Below are 21,571 nucleotides of genomic sequence, written 5' to 3'. Positions count from 1 at the left end.
GATTTTTCATACACACTTCCTTAGTAACTGTTTATTGAGTCTGTGTTATGCGCCACAGAATCAGTATTCTGGTTGTCCCATCCCAATTCTGCTGCAACAATTTGAAGAAGAAAACAGATAAAATTTATTCTTCAAGAGTACTGATGGGAAGAACTTAGTTTAAAATGCTTTCAGCAGGGTTTTTTTTTTTTACATTTGCACACTATTATTTTCATTTCAGCCTTTTTCTTGTGATGAACAACTGCATATTTTTCTTTCTTATGGTAGTATATCATCTACTTTGCAGTGGACTCTTTTCATTCATTTTAGAAAGAAAGAATCAAATATCTTTCACACAATGTCAGTGATCGGTGTTTTTGCATGTGACTCATTTAAGGGTGTATCCTGTGTAGAGTATATGGATCCTCATAGCCAATACTGTCCTTGTTCCTGCTTCCAAAGTACAGGTATTAAACATTGTGATCCTTTGACCCAAAGAATACAATCTACAAAGATTTTTATTCGGGATTCCAACTCTTAGAAAATCAAAGCAACTTCAGCTCATTTCTATAAGCAATGAAAGATAGATACTCAAATTATATTCCTTGATGGGTTCCAGGGCTGTAGTGCAGGAAATCCCAGCTCTCCATAAGAACGTTGGCATGAAATATCCCTTGAAAGCTGTCCCAATACAAATATTTAAACATTTACCCATTAGCCCTCTCTAGTACATCTCTGGGACCATGCAGAAAGCACGTGGTGGGCAGTATGCACAACTGAAGTAAAAACCCTGTTCTTTTTTTCGTTCTTGTAAGCAACAGGAATGTTTTTTTTAAATGTTAAAAGAGTCATAGTAAAACACAAGTAACCCAACAATATTTTCTATCTATATAGCAGCTAAGCTGCCTATTAGAGCAGCATCTCATAGATATTCAAAGGGGAGAACAGTGCTCTTTGTTGTAGGGGGCAAGGCAAAGAGTCTTGTGATCCTTAAGAGCACTATTTCTTGACCTTAAAAATGTGAAGATGTGTGGATTTCAACTCCCAGATCTGCCCAGCCAGCAGGTATTCAGAACAGTGTATTTCAATCTTAACAACATGAAGAGGTGTGGATGCTGAGAAATTGGGAGTTGATAGCACACATCTTCGTTCCAAGGTTGAGAAACATTGTTTTAGAGACTAACAAATGTGTTGATTTTCAAGAGTCTCTAGAGTTTGATAAAAGTGTATCTTGTAATAAAACAAATTCATTTTTAAGATGCCATTTGTATCTCACAAATGATCCAGTAGGGGGTAGTCAAAGTCCTAAAGTTCTCCTTTTGGTTAAAAGAAATTGAGTGCTCAGCCAATTTCACTAAAATAGAATGAAAGAATTGAAACTACTCTTGTTTCAAATTCTGGTATAAATTGTTAGCTTATTAGAAGTTATATACTTCTAAACCATTGGAATTGAAATCCAGCAAACCGTATCTTCCATTTAAAGTTAGTGAGCAAGGATAACAGTTATGAAAACAGGTAACGCCATAAACTAAACATCCTTTCTACTGTTTTTTGTTCTACTGCAATCCCAGTGGCCCTCCTCCTTCCCCTCTGTTTTTTTTAAGTTACCAACTCAGAGCTACTCCATCTGCTCTTCCTGACCTGGAAGCTCTGTGACTGTCAGCTTTTGGCTCTCAGAATTTTCCATCTATTGTCAGGATTCCAGGAGTCAAAATTCATACTAATAGAGGAAGTCTGCATAATATTATTTTAAGGCCTTTTCCAGTTTCTATCTTAGCTTTTCAGTTAATGTTTATTATCTCATTATTAAAGTATAGGGACAGCAAATTCAGTGTATCTTGTCTACATCCCTATGCAATATTAGGATCACACAACTGAAATTGACATTCAACCAGTTTAGAGCTCCTCAGTTTATAAGTGCTTAAGAAGCTAATCATGATACTAAAGATTGATAATGTTGCTGATGGTTTTCAAACCCTACAATTTAAGGGTGCTTTGGGAGTCTCCAATGGAAGCTGTGACCTCACATCCCCTATGGCAGGGGTAGGCAACCTTGGCTCTTTTATGACTCGTGGACTTCAACTCCCAGAATTCCTGAGCCAGCATGGCTCAGCTTGGAAATCTCTCCCTTTCCCCTCAGCATGGCTGGCTCAGGAATTCTGGGAGTTGAAGTCCACGTGTCATAAAAGAGCCAAGGTTGCTTACCCCTGCCCTATGGCTTGCCCATTCTTGCCTCTTGTCCTAGACCATTGTCCCTTATAAGAAGTTCAATTGTGAGTCCAGTTGATTTTCTAATTTTTTGAAATGAAGATGATGACCACAATATTCTTTGTTCAGGAAAGAAAATGTCTTTGGGTGGTCTATAAACAGGAACATGAATTGTTATTTAAAAGGAAAAAAAAGATAAACTTTCAGTAGGGCAGCTTTCTTTAAAAATTTGCTTATAGCATAAGCATTCATGGATCACAGCTCACTTTGCATGGAACATAGTTCTGAGAAAGAAGTAAGGAGAGGAAGATTTTAAGGGGGGGGGTGAATGGTAAGAAGAGATGAAATTATTTACTGGCCATAAATAAAACCACACATGGGTGATATACAGGCAGATTCCACGTAAACATGACCTTTCTAGGAAAAAAATAGAACGTGGATGGCAAAAGCAGGCATGTTATAAAAATGTTGTACCTATTCAGCTACACTTCACCAAAACTTTATATTTTTGAAAAACCACTGCTTTTTCTTCAGATCTAATTACCAAAGCTCCTCAGAAAACACTCTGGAGCATTGTATAATACTGAAACACTTAACATCACTTTCATTACTGAATATTTAACAGCAGGCTTACAGCCGTCAATGATGTATGCAATTAGATTCTTCTTTATGAATGTAAATAGCATAGCATTAGTTGCTTGCTTCTGACCAGGTTTTGTTATGTCCTCTTTTCATAGACAATTTGACCTTGTTTTAGAGCCGTGGTGGTGCAGTGGTTAGAATGCAGTATTGCAGGCTAATTCTGCTGACGGCAGTGGTTCGATCCTCACTGGCTCAAAGTTGACCCATCCTTCCGAAGTCAGTAAAATGAGAATCCAGATTGTTGGGGGCCATAGGCTGACTCTGTAAACTGCTCAGAAAGCATGATGAAGTGGTATATAAGTCTAAGTGCTATTGCTATTCAGGTCCTTTTCTTCGTTCTTAGCAAACTCATTGTTGAACATCTCACACTTTCTCCCTGGTAATTCCATTCCTGTTTTCTCACTTTGCACATCTCACCCTGCCTGTAGACTCAATATCTTCACACTCCCTCTTTGTCTATTACTACCAACTTTCATCCCAAGCATTTGCTTGACTCTGGCTTGAAATGAGCTCCACCTACACTCGTCTGTCAGGTGTTCTCATGTTCGTCCTTGATCCTGAGTCGTCACCATGAAGCATGGGGCAGCCACTGAAGGATTTATTGCCTAAACACCACTGAAGAAGTTACCTAGCCTGTTCAGAAACCAACCCACAAGCTTGGAGAACGAACCTTCACCCTCATTAATTGCTGTCTAGAGTGCAATGGTATAGCTACTATAAAAATAGTTCGCAACACATTTACAAAAACAACTTTTATATAGGTTTGTAAATGCAGTGAAAATGGTTTATTGAATTAATTAAAGACAAAAAAAAATATCTACAAGATACTTTGTAGCTATAAATTGTTGCTTTTATTGTTATAGCAGATGTAAACTTTATACTTTGTATTTTTCTCATAAAGACGCACTGATTAGCATTAGTTATACAAATTTGTATCACCTTGCTATTTTCTTTCAGGCAGATTAAAAGCAATGAAAGAATAAAAGTGGAATATAGCAATAATCTATACATTAGGCTTCCCAATAAAAGCAGCAGGTGGCTTTAATACGTTATAACACTAATTCAAACTAACACGTTTGTTTTGAACAAATGACCTTTAAATATAAACAAAGAACTTGTCCAATCTTTTTTTGCTATTTAAAGTAGGCCCAACTAGGACTTATACTTAAGGGAAAAAGTTTTCTGTCTATTTTACATGCAACAAAGAAGTTATTAAAACTGTTGCTATTGAGCTTATTAAAACCAATAAACCTCCTTGGAATCTTTTAAGTATTGTCAAGATGGTGAGCATGTACGTGAATGAAGCCAGACACACCTCAGCGCAGAATGAAGACTGGTTTATTACAGTGCAAATGTATAGGTAGCCCTCCACTTACAATAATTTCTGTTGCTAAATGAGACATTTGTTAAATGAGTTTTTGCCCCATTTTATGACCTTTCTTGTCACAGTTAAGTGAATCACTGCAGTTGTTAAGTTAGTAACATGGTTGTTAAATGAATCTGACTTCCCCATTGATTTTGCTTGTCAGAGGTCGTAAAAGGGGATCACATGACCCCAGGATATGCAGTCATAAATATGAATGTTTCCAAATGTCTGAATTTTGATCACATGACCATGGGGATGCGGCAACAGGCGTGTGAAAAATGGTCGTAAGTAGCTTTTTTCAGCGCTGTTGTAACTTTGGTCACTAAATGAACTGTGTACTACAGGTAGTTTTAAGAACTACCTGTAGTACACAGTACATTTACAAGACTTTATGATATGTGTGTGTGTGTATAGTGACCAAGCATAAATATAACTTAATATGTAGAATTGAATTTAAATGACTGACATTTCTATTACTTTCATTATAGCAGTGTTTCTCAACTGGTCAACATTAAGATATGCAGCTTTCTATTTCTAGCATCCCCAGCCAACAGTATAAAAAGGCTTTTCTGTTAATTTTTTTCTCTCCTCCCACACTTAACTTATCTACAGGCTTAGGTGTGTTAACAGTCTCTCCTCTCAATATTCTTTTGCTAAGATCGCCAACATCTAAATGACAAGGAGTTTTCCCCACTAGTATCTGGACTCAAGTTGCACTGTTGTTGGCTTTTGGGGGGGGGGAGGCAGGGTGTGCATGCTATTCTTTTCTGCAGGTTATTCTTTGGCCTCAGCTCCCTAAGGCTCCTTCCTAGTTCTTCACCCTGGCCGTGGATTGTCTGCCTTCTGCCTCTCCCAGCCGTGCCTCCTCAAATCCATGCCTCATCCAGTCGCCTCTCACTCCAGCAGCATCTCCTGCCAAATCAAGAACCCTCCGCCTTTCTGTGGCTTCCTTTATAGTTTTTTCTTTTGAAATCTACATGCCAGGTTGCAGGTAATCCTAAGCAGTTTTAATTTTTTCCCCCTTTCTCTGCAAGGGTTTGGGTAGTGGTGGTCAGACCACCAAAGATTAAAAACGTCGACAATCACAATTCAATAAACAGATGTTGAAAATATCCTACATTGAAATAAATGTCTTGTCAGCTTTTCTATATGATTCTTAGCATTGCCAAAATGTTTTGCCCTTGTCAGAATTAACTATGGGCACAATTCCATGGAATTAAATGCACTCCACTCCTATTGAAATCAAGAGAATTTGCACACTTCTAAGACACAATTACCATAAATGGACAACACCAGAAGGCATATTTAATTTTAGTTTAATTAACTCCCACAGAAGTCATTTTTAAAAGATTTTTATTTCTGCAGAAGTTGGCTGTGGAAAGCACTGAATGGCTGACTCCAATGGAAACTAGATACAGCCCTGTGTTTTAGCTTAACAGTGTTATGGATCCTATCTCTTGATGATCCAAAGGAATAGCTAAAATATAGAAGTACCAAATATTTATTTAAATCAGTAAGTACAAAATTTTATCAGAACATACATTTTTCATATGTTACAATCAGTAAACTAAAATAATTCCAGGAAATGCCTTTTTGCCCTTCGAAAAATAAATGAAGCTTAATGCAAATGTGCTGAACATTTTCTCAGATAGTGAAGACGACATGAAGTCTAGCTTATGGATCATCTTAGAATACGTTCAACTAAACAACTTATTTGTTTTATGTATTTAACTGATATTTATGCTGCCTATCTCTAATGGCTCCAGGGAGTTTTCGAAAGATAATAAAAACCAATAAAATGCTATCTAGCAATTGACTGATTGATTATGTGCCAGCAAGTGGTTGTTTGCTCTTAGCAACAACCAAATCCTAAAAAAAATAAAAATAAAATAGAAAAGCTCTAAAAGGACTTAAGTTACAGTATATTTATACTTATTGTTTAATATTTAAACAAAAAACGATCATATAGTATATGCTCTTGTTCAACACTGAATGTAACAGATGCTATTTTTTATAATTAATCATGACTGAAAACTATCTGTGTTAGTTCCCCTGCTGGCCTCATTTGCTTGTCACACCTAAGTTAACTCAGTGGACACATCACACTAAACATAATGCAGTTTCCTTGGGTTTGGCTTACTGGGAGTCAGGCTATTCTCCAAAGCGCCTGAAGGCAGGACAAGAAGCAACGGGTGGAAACTAACCAAAGAGAGAAGCAACCTAGAACTAAGGAGAAACTTCCTGACAGTTAGAACAATTAACCAGTGAAACAACTTGCCTCCAGAAGCGGTGAATGCTCCAACACTGGAAGTTTTTAAGAAGAGACTGGACAGTCATTTGTCCGAAATGGTATAGGGTTTCCTGCCTGAGCAGGAAGTTGGACTAGATGACTTCCGAGGTCCCTTCCAAGTTTATCATTATTATTATTTGTAAATCAAGATTTACAGCTTAGCATGATGCATGAATTCAGATAAAATCTTGTTAAATATGGCGTAGTTAAGCAAAAAGTGGCTTAATGCAATCCATAAATGTTATCTATCAATTCTTTCAATCTTTCTCAATTGGTTCTCAAGACTCTGCTAGAACTGTATCTTCCAGCACATTAGCTGCTCCACACTCCCCTGCTGATTTCTTCTTTCTCATAAATATCTGAAGAGTTGAGATACATGTGCAAAATTTGGACAGAGCTAGTGTTGCATGTTCCCGATATTTCTGCTGAGAGAAAAGCAGTCAAACTACATGATGAATGTCTGGGGTTCAAGGAATCAAACTTCTGAAGCCTACTTGCTTCCTGGTAATGGACTGGCCTGACTGAATATCCTGAACCATAACAAATTATTCACACCAGAGGTGCTGCTAAAATTAATGGAAATGGCCTATTATACCAACTTCTCAGCTAAGCTTTTATTGCCATTTTCAAATTAAACCAAAATAACTGCTGTTGATCTTTATCACTTGGCCATTCAAGATAAGTTTTGGTATTCATTAATTTTCGGAGTTTGCAAAACCTTTCCGGAATTGTTTTTGTTGGAATAGGTTCCAGGAGGACCAAAATGGCTGTGTCATTATTCTCATCAAAGAAACGGAAGTGAGAAAAATCCAATTCATACTTGCACCACTCACTCCGTACAAAATTATCCGAAAGCACAAAAAGGGTTTTAGAGCTCTTCTCAATGGAGTCAATAATATTGTCTACAATCCATTTGCCAGGCATAAAATCTCTTTTATGAAGACACAGTTTAAATGGAGGGTTTGCTTGCTCCAACATCTGGACCATAACATTTTCCACCCATTCAGAGTCTTGTTCACTGTAGGAAATGAACGCATCATAGCAGACTGCCTGGTCATGGGTCCTTTGAGGCTTGCGTTTTGCTTTAAGCCAGGCTAAGGTCATGCGGATATACCAGATGACATGAAACTTGTAGCAAAGAAAGGCTGCCACCAAGATGATCAGGATGATCAGAATACAAAGGATGGACACAAAAGAAGTGAAATGACAGTCAGTCAGTTGTAGCTGGGCAACTCCGATTTGCTGCCCTTTTACATAATCTGGAGAATCACAGATGTAATTTTCAGGCCAACCAATAAAGATATTATCTCTTCTTGGATAAGACTGTACAAAGGAAACAAATTCACACTTGCACTGAAAGCTGTTATAACGGGCATCCAGCATCTTCAGTTCTCTAAACGTCTCCAGTTCCTGCTCAGAGAACATGAATACATTGTTTTCCCTAATAGTCAAAACATTTACATGAGGGATGAAGGCAGCATCTGGCAGAACTTTTAATCTATTATTTTTAAGGTAAAGTTCCTGAAGATGAGGCAGGCTCACCTTAAAATCATAGAGGAAATTGTTGCTTGCATCCAGAATTTCTAAAGAGTCAGGGATGCAACCTGTCAGTTTCTCTACTTTACAGCCAGAGATGTTTAAATATTTCAAGCTTCTTGGCCAAAGACACGATTCTGGCATTTGTTCCAAGTTATTCTGACTGATATCTAGGTTAGTAAGACTGACTAAATGAGCCACACTTCTAGCTGTTCTATCAATATGGGTCAAAGAATTCTGACTAACATTGAGAGTCTGCAGTTTAGGCCAACTGCCTGGACACAATGAATGATCCAAAGACATATCCTGTAACAAATTTGTATTGAAATCAAGATACTGTAATGAAAGGAATGTTTTTGCAAAATCGCAAGGCACTAGAAAAACTTTTGTATTTTCAATGGACAGTTTGGTAATATTCTCTACAAGATACCACATGGATGAAAGATCTGAAAATAAGTAAAATGAATCTATTTTTAAATTCCGAATTGTTATTATAAGTCCATTACTGGAAACACGCCGACTAGTATAGAAATGCCCAGTGCCTTGTAAAGTGCTATCTATAATTTCTAACTCTTGTAGCTGGCTCATATCAGATAATGCTTCCATTAAGGGAAAAACTTCATTTTCTAAAAATTCACTATCTCTAAATCCAAGCTTTTGAGCAATCATTGGAATCTCTCTGAAATAACGGATAAGGGGTGAGAGGTTACGGTGTATATTTCTCAGTTCAAGAAACACCACAGAGTTTTTAACATCATTTAAAATCTGACGCAATCTGGAGTTGACAGTTACATTCAAAATAATGTGATTTATGCGCTCAAGAGATTGTAGAGTTCCTGGTGAATATTGTTGAAGACTCTGTCCTTCAATTTCCAGTTCTTCAAGAACTGAAATTCCTTCAAAATCTTTTGTCTGTAAAGTAGAGAATTTATCGTTTCCCAAGTATAGATATCTTAGCTTTTGTAAGCCAGAAAATAATGGAAATTTGCCGAGTTTCAAGTAGGAATTCCCCTTTATGTTTAAAGTCTGTAAAGAAGTAAGATTTCTGAACCAAGACGGTGACAAGTAGGTCAGGTTATTCCATGATAAATCCAAATGCTCCAGCTTTCCAAGGAAGTCAAAGGCATGGTCGTCAATTGTATGAATTGAATTAGATTGAAGCAAAAGTGTTCTAAGATTGACTGCAAACTTTAGGTCAACATCTCCAATATGCACAATGCTATTAAAGGTCAGGTCCAGTCCCAAAACAGCATTTGATAGACCCAGTGGAATTGTGTGCAGACTCTTCCTATGAAAATTGCAATGAGCAACATCACAAAATGGAGTGATCTTTTCAGCAGAAAGACTTTTAGCTCCAGCAATCGAGATAAAACAAAGACTCCAAATTGGAAAAATCATGATTATCTAAAAGGTTAAACAAAATTCAATGTGATTAGAATGTTATAATACATAATACATTTGGTAATTTTAAGAAATTTGGTTAAAAAAATAAAAAGCAGTCAATATTTACAAATATCACACAGAGAGCTAGAAGTAGCTTTAATGGCAGTTGGACATTATTTCTTATGCATTCAGCTAGACCAGTGGTTCTCAACCTTTTTAATGCCGCGACCCCAACCGGTCGTAAGTCAAGGACTAAACTGGTCGTAAGTCGAGGACTACCCAACCGGTCATAAGTCGAGGACTTTCCCTGCCCGGGAGCGCCGCGCATGCGTGGTTCCGCCCCCTGCGCCGGCCGAGGCGTAGCTGGCAAGCGGCAGAGACGGAGCAGGCCTACCACCAGCTGGCCCAGCCCAAGGGAGGTAAGGCACCCGCCGGAAAAGGGGGAAAAAATGGTGGACAAAAAAAATGGCGGACAAAAAATGGCGGACAGCCTTGCTTGGTGACCCCCATGAAATGGTCGATCGACCCCAAATGGGGTCCCGACCCACAGGTTGAGAACCACTGAGCTAGACAAGTGGTTCTCTACCTGTGATCTATGCCCCCCCCAGGGGGCTGCAATGTCATCACAGCGGGTCCAAAAAAGCTTGATGCATGTTAGTAGGCTAATATGTTAAATCTTAACTCTTGGTGGTTCCTGACCATGGTACATAGCCAGAAAAGATTTTTAAAGGGGGGTCCATGGTGAAGAAAAGACTGAAAACCAAATGTTGGAGATGTGGAAGTTTAGATGCAACTTATTTTCATATTTGGTGGACGTGTAGGGAAATAAAAGCATTTTGGATCAAGGTTTGGTGGAATATTCAAAATATTTTTAAGAAAAAGATAAAGTTTACACCGCAGTTATTTCTATTAGGTATCATGGGAGATTTGGATGCTAAAGAAATGAATCTGATGTTAAANCAAGCTTTTGAGCAATCATTGGAATCTCTCTGAAATAACGGATAAGGGGTGAGAGGTTACGGTGTATATTTCTCAGTTCAAGAAACACCACAGAGTTTTTAACATCATTTAAAATCTGACGCAATCTGGAGTTGACAGTTACATTCAAAATAATGTGATTTATGCGCTCAAGAGATTGTAGAGTTCCTGGTGAATATTGCTGAAGACTCTGTCCTTCAATTTCCAGTTCTTCAAGAACTGAAATTCCTTCAAAATCTTTTGTCTGTAAAGTAGAGAATTTATCGTTTCCCAAGTATAGATATCTTAGCTTTTGTAAGCCAGAAAATAATGGAAATTTGCCGAGTTTCAAGTAGGAATTCCCCTTTATGTTTAAAGTCTGTAAAGAAGTAAGATTTCTGAACCAAGACGGTGACAAGTAGGTCAGGTTATTCCATGATAAATCCAAATGCTCCAGCTTTCCAAGGAAGTCAAAGGCATGGTCGTCAATTGTATGAATTGAATTAGATTGAAGCAAAAGTGTTCTAAGATTGACTGCAAACTTTAGGTCAACATCTCCAATATGCACAATGCTATTAGAGGTCAGGTCCAGTCCCAAGACACCATTTGATAGACCCAGTGGAATTGTGTGCAGACTCTTCCTATGAAAATTGCAATGAGCCACATCACAAAACGGAGTGATCTTTTCAGCAGAAAGACTTTTAGCTCCAGCAACCGAGATAAAACAAAGACTCCAAATTGGAAAAAGCATGATTATCTAAAAGATTAAACAAAATTCAATGTGATTAGAATGTTATAATACATAATACATTTGGTAATTTTAAGTAATTTGGTTAAAAAAATAAAAAGCAGTCAATATTTACAAATATCACACAGAGAGCTAGAAGTAGCTTTAATGGCAGTTGGACATTATTTCTTATGCATTCAGCTAGACCAGTGGTTCTCTACCTGTGATCTATGCCCCCCCCCAGGGGGCTGCAATGTCATCACAGCGGGTCCAAAAAAGCTTGATGCATGTTAGTAGGCTAATATGTTAAATCTTAAGTCTTGGTGGTTCCTGACCATGGTACACAGCCACAAAAGATTTTTAAAGGGGGGTCCATGGTGAAGAAAAGGCTGAAAACCACTGAGCTAGACTATATACTGACCACAAAATATAATTTATACCCAAATATATATAAAATATATACTGCTCACAAAAATAAAGGGAACATTTTACCATGGAACTGAAGGGGTTTGCGTTCCCTTTATTTTTGTGAGCAGTATAGTTTATACCCCATTATGAAAGCTGTGGATTCAACATGGGCACATTTATGTTATTCAGTTCAAATCAGAGCTAAATCCATATCTGAGAATCCAAAGCTTCAGGAACTATACTAAGAGCTATTTTCTTTTTTTGGTTCCTAATCCCAGTCCCTTGAAAACCAGAGTTTACATATCTGGCTTTAAACACTGGAGCACATGAGAAAATAAAAGAGAAGCATAGCAAAAGGACAAAAGGAACCCAAGAAAGGAATTTTGTTGCACCTGATTAGTTTCCTTGATCCTGATGGTCTTTATCCAGATCAGTTGTGGACAAAGATTGACATATCACATTTACATTTTCTTTTTAACGCTTTTATATCTGAACCTTTTACGAAGGATGTCTCCTCTGCATGCCATACACCAATTGACCTAGAAGTAGAAAAATCAGAGAAAAAGTACATTTAATCAGAACAAGTTACATTTCCAGAACATTTGCTCTGATGCTCACCATGCTCCTTCTCTTCTTGGAATTATTCCTTTATTCCTTTTTACAACTGCTGTGAGATCTGTCATAGATGTGTTCCCAAGTATTTGGCTGATAATACCTTAGCATTCATGGGGTTACTCTCATGGAACGAACTACCCTCTGGAACGAACTACCCCCCGAGATCCGGACGATTCCGGATCTCCTACCTTTTCGCCGCGCCCTCAAGACATGGCTTTTTCAACAAGCGGGTCTGGCCTAGGGAGAAATTTTTAAACAGGGACAATTCTTAATTTAATTTTAATTAATTATACAGCGAAACAAAAATATTTGGTTTTTAACAGGTTTTTATGGAGGGATGATGTTTTAAGTGTTTTAATATGCTGTAAGCCGCCCTGAGTCCTATAGGGAGAAGGGCGGCATATAAATCTATGAAAATAAATAAATAAATAAATGAGGCGTTCCGTTTATTTAAGTACAATCCCATGATTCTCCCTTGGCTGAGTAAAAGGGAAGGCCACACAGTTAGTTGGTTGGTTGTTTTGCCATGCCCATTTTAAATCAAGTTGCTTATTAATTTCAGATGTTTTAGCTAAACAACCCAAGAGATTTATATTATGAACAGGCACACTGCAACAGCATTTTGAGAATAGCTAGAACTTTTTCTAGCAACTTGGAAATCATAGGTTTTAGTGTATTCGGCACTCCCTAATGTCTAGATTACAGATTTGCTATGTGAACCTATATATTTCAATGTAGAGGCACGATACAATAGTTTTAAAAAGAAGTCATTCCCACAAATTCAATGGGATGCAGTCACAAATGAGTGGATATTAGCAAGATTGTGGAATTCATAGCCCTATAAAAGTTGTTAAATTGTAACTATCAGCATCCCTTACCACTGATCATGCTGAATCAGCTCTTGGTAAATCAAACACATAAACTTCTGCTTAGCAGTACAGAAGAACAAGTGCACACCCAAATCTGAATATATCATAGATATATGTTATATTCATCTAGACATCTGTAACAAAAGTCCACCTGTAGGAAATGTTTTAATAAATTAACTAATAAAACTGATCTTAAAAATGCATACTTGGTATATTCACCTCGGTAACTTTTCAAACAATATCTATGCCATGGCTAGCCAGAGTTAAATAGAACTACTCCACAAAATGTTTGAACAAAGCACACAGAGTTTATTTTCCAAATTTGTTACTGTTATTCACATTTAATTCTGTCCTGAGAAAGGAAACAATTGTGAAAACTAACACATTCAGGTCAATTTGACCTTTGTATCAAAGAAGAAACAGATTATCATTTCTTGCCATAACTAATGTGCCCAGATTTCAAGCAAATTAAAATACAAAACAATGAGCAGTGTGACTGCCATGGAAGAGTGAAATTACAGATTATAATAAATTACAGAATGGGGAGGACCTAAAACAGTGGTGGTGAACCTATGGCATGGGTGCCAGAGGCGGCACTCAAAGCCCTCTCTGTGGGCACACACGCCGTCACCCCAGTCCTAGGCCTTCAGCTGGGTTTTATAAAACATTTTCGCTTTAGGTTTCCGCCGCCGTGTACAACAAAAAAAAAAGGTTCAATCAGTCAATTTCGATTTCTCGCTGGGAAAAAAAAGATGGATGCAAAGTTGGAATTGATTGATTGAACTTTTTAGTCCCACCCAGTCTGCTGTTACCACCGCAGCCACGCCCACCCAATGGGCCACACCCACCCAATTGGGTTGCAGTCTGGACACTCGGTCTCTAAAAGGTTCGCCATCACTGACTTAAAATGATGATGTGATTGCAATCTTTATAATGAGCTCATCCTAAAAAATATATTTTTTTCTCCATTTTAATTCACCACTTTCATGATTACATTATTTATTTAGATTACTTGATTATAGGCTAGGCCACTTTCTTCTGCTTCTTTAGATTCCCTTGAATATTCTAGGAATGCTATCACAATTTCTCAGTGATTAATACCCATTGCAAAGACAAACTATAGTGCATTTTACCCATTCATTTCTTGTAGGAGTAAGCATGCACAGGCAACATGATTATCTCTTATTTGTGACAAATTGGGGCAGACTACATAGGATTACATGTTCTACATCTGCTTTAAGTTTAGACACCAAAGAACACAAGTGAAGGATTCTGAAATGGTCTCCTGCCTACAGATTCCTTTCCCTTTCCAGAGAATTTCCCCACCCAACCAATCATATCTCTGATGTCCAACAGATTAAAGGAAAAATGGACCTTGAAATGCAGACAAATCACAGGGACAGGAAACCAACAGAAACTGAAACTAACATGTTCTTTCAGAAACTGAGAATAAAGTCTAAACTATTTATAGAAGGATTAAGTCTAACTCTGCTAAGCGATGAGTGCAGCCAGGAAAAAAAACACTGTGCCAATGCACACATAAACATTAGGAGAACAGCAGCCAAAGAGAGAGAGAGATGTGGCATATTTTTATTAGCAAAGTTATTGTGTTTTTTTCTGGCAAAAAAAAAAAGCATATGAATTCATCACATCTTGCACATCACAAGAAATGTGAGGACTCATAATAACCGAATGATAGGGTGGGGCTTAGTCTAGTCAACATAGTTGGTTCACTCTTTAAATGAAAATTACCAGCAAAAAGCATTACATGTAATATACTGCACTGCACGAATGCAAAGCATGTATGAGCATACATGCCCACATATGACTTTCGTCACTTAATGGGTGAATCAAATGAAATCTTTGTAAGCCCCGTCCCTATATAAAAGGGAGCAGTAGTGATTCTACACAATTCATATATGCCCCAAAGCATAATATCGCCATTTCACCTTTAACATTTGAGATATTATATTTAAAGGCACATGACATTTTCCTAGCATGTTTTTCTTCATACGTGTCACCTTAGATGCCTCTCATATCATCAGTACATATATAACTTAAACATCATCACAGGACAGTTCAGGTCTAAATTATCACCACCACCACCTCCTCCTCCTCCTCCTCCTCCTTCTTCTTCTTCTTCCACATCTTCTTGCTTTCTTCTTCTTCCACATCTTCTTGCTTTCTTCTTCTTCTTCTTCTTCTTCTTCTTCTTCTTCTTCTTCTTCTTCTTCTTCTTCTTCTTCTTCTTCTTCTTCTTCTTCCTTCTTCTTCTCCTCCTCCTCCTCCTCCTCCTCCTCCTCCTCCTCTTCTTCTTCTTCTTCTTCTTCTTCTTCTTCTTCTTCTTCTTCCACATCTTCTTGCTTTCTTCTTCTTCTCCTCCTCCTCCTCCTCCTCCTCCTCTTCTTCTTCTTCTTCTTCTTCTTCTTCTTCTTCTTCTTCTTCTTCTTCTTCTTCTTCTTCTTCTTCTTCCTGCACCTGTTAAAATTCCAGTTACCCCACAGAGGGCAATACATAAAATAAAAAATAAAACAAAAACGCAGGCTTATTCGCAACTCACACGGAACGCCTTTCTACGCCGAGTTGGTTGCTAGGTAGCTTCATTAAATTTAGGTTTAATCTTTAAAGAAAAGAAAAAAAAACGAATTAAAAGAAACGCGGAAACAAAGGCACGCCTCCGGCGTTATTACTCACTCGGCCAGCTTCCGAAAGCCCCCGGCTGCCTCACGCAACTTCTCCGACGGTTCCGCAACGTCGGACTCGCCTCCTCAGCAGAAGCGGCTGCGAACGAGCCAGCGCGGCGTCCCCGAGCGGAAGGCCACCTCCGGCAGTCTTTGGGGCGTGTGGGCGGTGGCTTCCCCTCCGTCGAAGACCGATTTAGATGTCGATATTTCCTTCCCGACAGCCACACCTCTCGCTGCCCCCCTGCCGGTCCCCCCCCCGCTTCTTAGGCTTAGCAGTTGTGCCTCTTTTTAAGTTTTTCTGCCCAAACTGCCTGAAGTTGCCTTGGAGAGAAGGTGTAAGCCCTGATTTAAAGGAACTGCGCAGCTTTCCCAGTTCAGAATACGCCTCGGTTTTGTTTTTTTTTACATTTTTCAACCAGCACAGTCGGCTCCTCCAAGGTCCCTTCCAGCTCTAGGGTTGCCAGGTGTCCACTATTTGAGTGGACAGTAGTCCACTTTTTTTCACATTATGTTCACTATTTTTTTTTTCACAAAATAGTGGACATTTTTTTTTATTCAAAAGCTTTATGATGAAATGGTACGTAATCTAAAGCTGTACAGTCTACTTTTTTTTTACTACTTAAACCCCCCCTCCCGCTTGTCCGCTATTTTTTGGAAGCAGACCTGGCAACCCTATGACCAGCTCTGGCGACCCCAAGGGGGAGGGCCTTCTCTGTGGGAGCTCCCACCCTCTGGAATGAACTACCTCCAGAGATCAGGGTGATCCCTGATCTCCCTTCCTTCCGCCGCGCCCTTAAGACATGGTTATTCCAGCTTGCGGGACTGGCCTAGGGGAAAATTTTTAGAGGGGGTTTTAATTATAATTTTAATTAGACCAATTATTAATATTTGCCTTTTAATTAACTTTTAAATTTGTAGTCTGATATTTGTATTTTTTATCCGGTTGTTAGCCGCCCTGAGTCCGCAAGGAGAAGGGCGGGATATAAATTTAAAAAATAAAATAAAATAAATAATATTAAAAGATTTTCACTTCATTCCTCGCGTTCAATTTCGCGGGCTGTTTTTCCTCACCCTGTCTAGAAAGGCGTTCATTTGCAATATGATGCTTATTTTGACGGAGTCTGACCTTGCTGACTCAAAATATTCTGCTGCTTGCAAATGAGCGCACTGTGGTGCTTCTCCCCCATCGAATCTGGCGAGCTAGGGTTAAAAAATTGTAAGGTTTTCCACTTAGCCTCACAACTGCCCCAGCATTACTCAGGAATTTAAAAGAGCCAAAGAAACTCCTGAGTCGAGGTTTCAGCAAGCAAGCAACTTTTATTTTGATCAAAATAGAGTTGGGTGACCCCCGTCTCTCTTCGTGGCTGGTCGAGAGATGAAGGCAACAACCAGAAAAGATGTCTTCCACCTTTTATACCTTTCCAGGACAAAAAGATCAGGTCTTGGTACTAGGCATAAGAGGGCACAAAAAAATAATTCCTAGATGATGACTCATGCACAGCAACCCAGGCTCCATCCGTAGCTCCTTTCTCCCCTCCCCTTACTGTGCTCTTTTCATATAAGCAATCACCTATACCTAAAGCAGGGCTTTTCAACCTTTTCACCCATTGTACCACTTTTAGGATATGGCAATATCCGAGTACCACCAGTCGCCTAGCAAGGTGTCAAAAACTTGATGATCAAAAAAAAAAGGAAAAAAGTGATAAAGTACAGGTAGTCCTCGACTTACAACAGTTCGCTTAGTGACTGTTCGAAGTTACAATGGCGCTGAAAAAAGTGCCCCCCCAAGCTACAGCCGAGCAAGACACCTGCCTGCCCACCTGGCCGCACTCTTCCTCCTGTCCGAGGTTTTTATTGTTGTGAGCATTTCTGTTGAGGATTGGTAGCAAGGGTGGGGTGGGGGGTGTTTGGTTTTTATTCCCCCCATCTGCTGGGTGGTTGCAGCAGGTTTTGGTCACTTCACATGATCCTGGGACACTGTGACCATCATAAATATGAATCAGTTGCCAAGCATCTAAATGTAAATCACAAGACCCTGGAGATGCTGCAACATTCCAGCTGATCAGCGCTTCTTCTGGGGTCAGCAGAATGGCCAGGATCAGTGCTGCTTTCCAGCTGATTGGTGCTTCTTCAGAGCTCAGCAGAAGCACCAGGATCAGCACCGAGCTCCAGCTGGAGCCTGGCGCTGATCCTGGTGCTTCCGTTGAGCCCTGACAGCCCTGCAACTCCAGCCATCTCTCGCTCAGGCTTGTGTGGTGCTGCCACCAGTTCAGCTCATTCCCCCATTACCACTTTTCTAGGATGGTCGCGTACCACCTGCCAGGTGCCAATGTACCACAGGTGGTACCCGTACCACTGGTTGAAAAGCCCTGAATAAAGCATGAAGCCCTTACTTTTCCAATATATATATAAAGCATCTGCTCAAGCAATTAACTACAAAATAATGATTACAAAATAACAAAACAATGATTACATGATAACACTATAAGTATCAATATAAAATGGTTACTATATGTAAAATAAATGCTAATGTCAAACTTAAACATACTAAAATCATAAGCACAATAAAATCCCTTCAAAATAATAATAATTGCCTTCTACTTTCTGCATCGGCTCAGCTGAAAATACGCAGTTTAACTTTCTAGGTAGCAAGGACTGCATTGTAGAAACTGTGTCACATCTTACATAAGAGTAGTTTTTTTTTCCCATATAAGTATAGAAAAATGAACTTATCCGAACCCGAGGGACGTTCTTCTAAAAATAGATGCTTATCGTTCTGATCGGTTACTTATTCTGTACTCTTGTAATCTTCCAGAATATTTTGTGAGATCATATTATTTCAGGTTGATCATTAGCAGCAATAATGTCAATCATTGCATCAGGCTATTGTTTTGTTCCTGTCTTATGTTATTCTTGCCATTTTTTTAACACGAAATTGTCTTGTTTTTGTGTGAACCATCCAGAGTCACCGCGAGCTGGTTGGTTGGCGCACCAATTTGATAAATAAATAAACAATAAGTATGCACTACTACTAGCGTTTGGTTGTATTTCCTCATGTTTTGCAGCATGCATTAGAAAATCCGGGAGTTTATGCTTTATGGAATATAGGCAGGTTTCTCCTGCCCAGTGATGTCTGACTCTAGGGGGTGATGCCCATCTCCATTTCTCCATTATTCTCTGTTATTCTTTATGACTTTCTGTGGGATCATCCATCGGGACTTGGCAGAGTCTAGCTAGCCCATACACTCTGCAAATGTTCCTGCACAATGCCAGCTAGTGGCCATTTTGCATAGTTTGCACCTTGGGTCCTAATTAGTGTAGTAGCCTTTTTTTGGCTGGTGTACAGTGTATGTAGGTTGGACTTGGGGTGGAAACTTCTGTACATTTTGAAGAGCTTCTGGGTCTTCACACCTGTAGCCTCCATGTCCTCTTTTGACCAGTTCACTATACCAGCAGGGTATCCGATGACTGCCAGGGCATATGTGTGAACTTTTGAAATTAAAATAATTTATATAAACTGAAGATTGCATATCCATCTGGATCAGGTATAATATGGATTGGATGAAGAATGTGTTTAGTGATATCCTCTGCTGATTATGGGTGGCTCATAAGTCTGATTCAATTAGAAGTTGTTTGTTGTTTTATTGTCATCCATAGTTCTTTTATTGAAAATTCCAGCTTTTTATTGAAAATTCTGTTTATTCTTATATGGTTAGTATTAGGGTTTGATTTGGAGCAATAGCAACAATAATCCACTTTCAAAATGCATTCCCTGTTAGAAAAGTAGCCAATGATTTCTTCATTTTGGACAATGCTCAACAATTTCAGAGTAATTGCAGGTCCTAGATTTAATATTACACTCGGCTACTACAAAAAAGTGAAGTTGCATTGCTATATCCTCTGGGATCTAGAAAACAAATGATCTTTTGTTCATGTTCTGGAAATTCTGCTTTTCCACTGCTGCCTGGTGTTTATACACTTTCCTGCCAATTCATTTTTTAAAAACATTAGTTGGAATTTCTAAGTAGTTGGCATGTCTGGAAAGCATGAAAGTATTTTTCTGAAAGATCTGTTGTTTCGATTTACATTTCCAAAAACCACTAGTAGTCCTGCTGTTTCAGTTTCTGAGTCTGCTCTGGAATCTCCCTAAGTGACTTAAAAATACTTTTTGTTCTGTTTTTTTTTCCTTTAGCGCTACTGAAAGTTAAGTTAAATTCATGTAAACCAGGAACTCATCGAATCAGTCAAAAGTGACATGAACTTGATATATTTTAATCACTGAACAGAAGGCAGATGAGTGAGCAACAGCCCTGAAATACAGTCTTTGATAATATTATAACTATTCTTTTTTGGGGGGAGGCTGGTCAACCAAAGGCTGGGGTGGTTTACCAGAAAGTAGGCAGTTTAAGACCATAAGTACAGCATGACGGGGTGAATTCCCATCCTTGCCCCAGCTCCTGCCAATCTAGCAGTTCTGTCAGAACCCATATCTATCATATTTCATACTTCCCTGCCTCTCTCTCGTTTCCCGATTCCACTCTCTTCTCTCCCTGGATTCTGCCATGCTCCTACAGGGGAGGGGGGGGACAGAGTTGTATAGTACAATGGCAGAATATAAATAGCAACGGCTTCACAGTGCTTTACAGCCCTCTCTAGGCAGTTTACAGAGTCAGCATCTTACCTCCAACAACCTGGGTCCTCATTTTATCCACCTGAGTCAACCTTGAGCCGTGAGAATCGAATTGCTGATTTTCTGGCAGCCAGAAGTCAGCAGAATTAGCCTGTAATACTGCATTCTAACCAATGCACCACCATGACTCCAAATAAAATAAAGTTCTGACTATTACAGATTGGGATAGAAACAACTTAAACCTTATCGGCAGATTCTTTTCTAAGGATTTCCTAGGTTAAGATTATGGTGGATTGCCTCCAAACAACACCCATGGCCCATTCTAATCAGTCTATATAGGGAACTCTTAGAAGCTACCAATTCAGTTTCAGACAAATGGAAGGGAAGGGAATAGAAGGAAAGGGAAAGGAAGGGATGGGAATAGAAGGGAAGGGAAGGAAAAAGCTTTCTCACTTCTTGCCTGAAGTTAACAATGCAAAACTTTTTTTAAAAAAAATCAAGGTAACTCTGCCCATTTTAGCAAACCTCACTAGCACATCAGATCATCTAGCACAGTGATGGCGAACCTTTTGGAGACCGAGTGCCCAAAAACTGGCCCCACCCATGCTCCACTCCCTGCCCTGCCCCACCCCCACCCCCCTCTGCCCCCCTCTGCCTGCCCGAGGGCCACTCACCGCCTCCAGGGCCCGCTGCAGATTGCCCAGGCAGCCCAGCAACACCATGGCGGCCATGCCCTCTACCCACGCCCCGCAGTATCAACTGTGCGGGATGGGGCGTGAGGGCAGAGTCTTGTCCATGCTGCCTGGCTGCCATGTCCTTGGCTGCACTGCTCCACGTGGGCCATGCTCGGGGGGGCGACTCTCCAGGGAGGCTGCTGGTGAGGAGGGGGTCGTGGGCGGAGGCGAGGCTGGGGCAACGGCACGTGTGCCCACAGAGAGGGCTCCGAGTGCCACCTCTGGCACCCGTGCCATAGGTTTGCCATCACTGATCTAGCAGGTGAACTCACATTTTTACTTGTCATATGGTAAAATAATTAAAGCACAAGCAAGTTTTCAGCACTTACATCAAAGTAAATTCTATCTATTTCTTCACCTTTCAGGGGGCCAAAAAGGTAGGTACAGATGTCATCCCTGGGAGCACAAAGTTACAGAGGAACTGGTTAGGTGAAGATCTGAGTCGTAACTACGTTGTAATACTGATAAGAACTTTCTTTCTTATATTCCCCCATTAAAATGAACCAGCAATTCACAAACTAACCACATGATCCTTGTCCCATT

General features: G+C 39.5%; 1 protein-coding gene across 1 annotated transcript; it reads right to left on the bottom strand.

The window, feature by feature from the left end:
- Positions 1 to 6,618: 6,618 nt before the first annotated feature.
- TLR2 (toll like receptor 2) lies at positions 6,619 to 11,969 on the bottom strand. The gene is made up of 2 exons (XM_015818356.1): positions 11,889 to 11,969; positions 6,619 to 9,425 (listed from the first exon to the last, which is right to left on the bottom strand). Exon 2 carries the CDS (start codon positions 9,417 to 9,419, stop codon positions 7,092 to 7,094), a length of 2,328 nt encoding a protein of 775 aa, XP_015673842.1. The 5' UTR covers positions 9,420 to 9,425; positions 11,889 to 11,969; the 3' UTR covers positions 6,619 to 7,091.
- Positions 11,970 to 21,571: the final 9,602 nt, after the last annotated feature.

This window comes from Protobothrops mucrosquamatus, unplaced genomic scaffold (genome assembly GCF_001527695.2).
Source record: "Protobothrops mucrosquamatus isolate PMUCROS unplaced genomic scaffold, P.Mucros_1.0 scaffold726, whole genome shotgun sequence".
Taxonomy (NCBI): Eukaryota; Metazoa; Chordata; class Lepidosauria; order Squamata; family Viperidae; genus Protobothrops; species Protobothrops mucrosquamatus.
The sequence above is the reverse complement of the archived record's forward strand: the minus strand, read 5'-3'. Positions and strand labels throughout refer to the sequence as shown.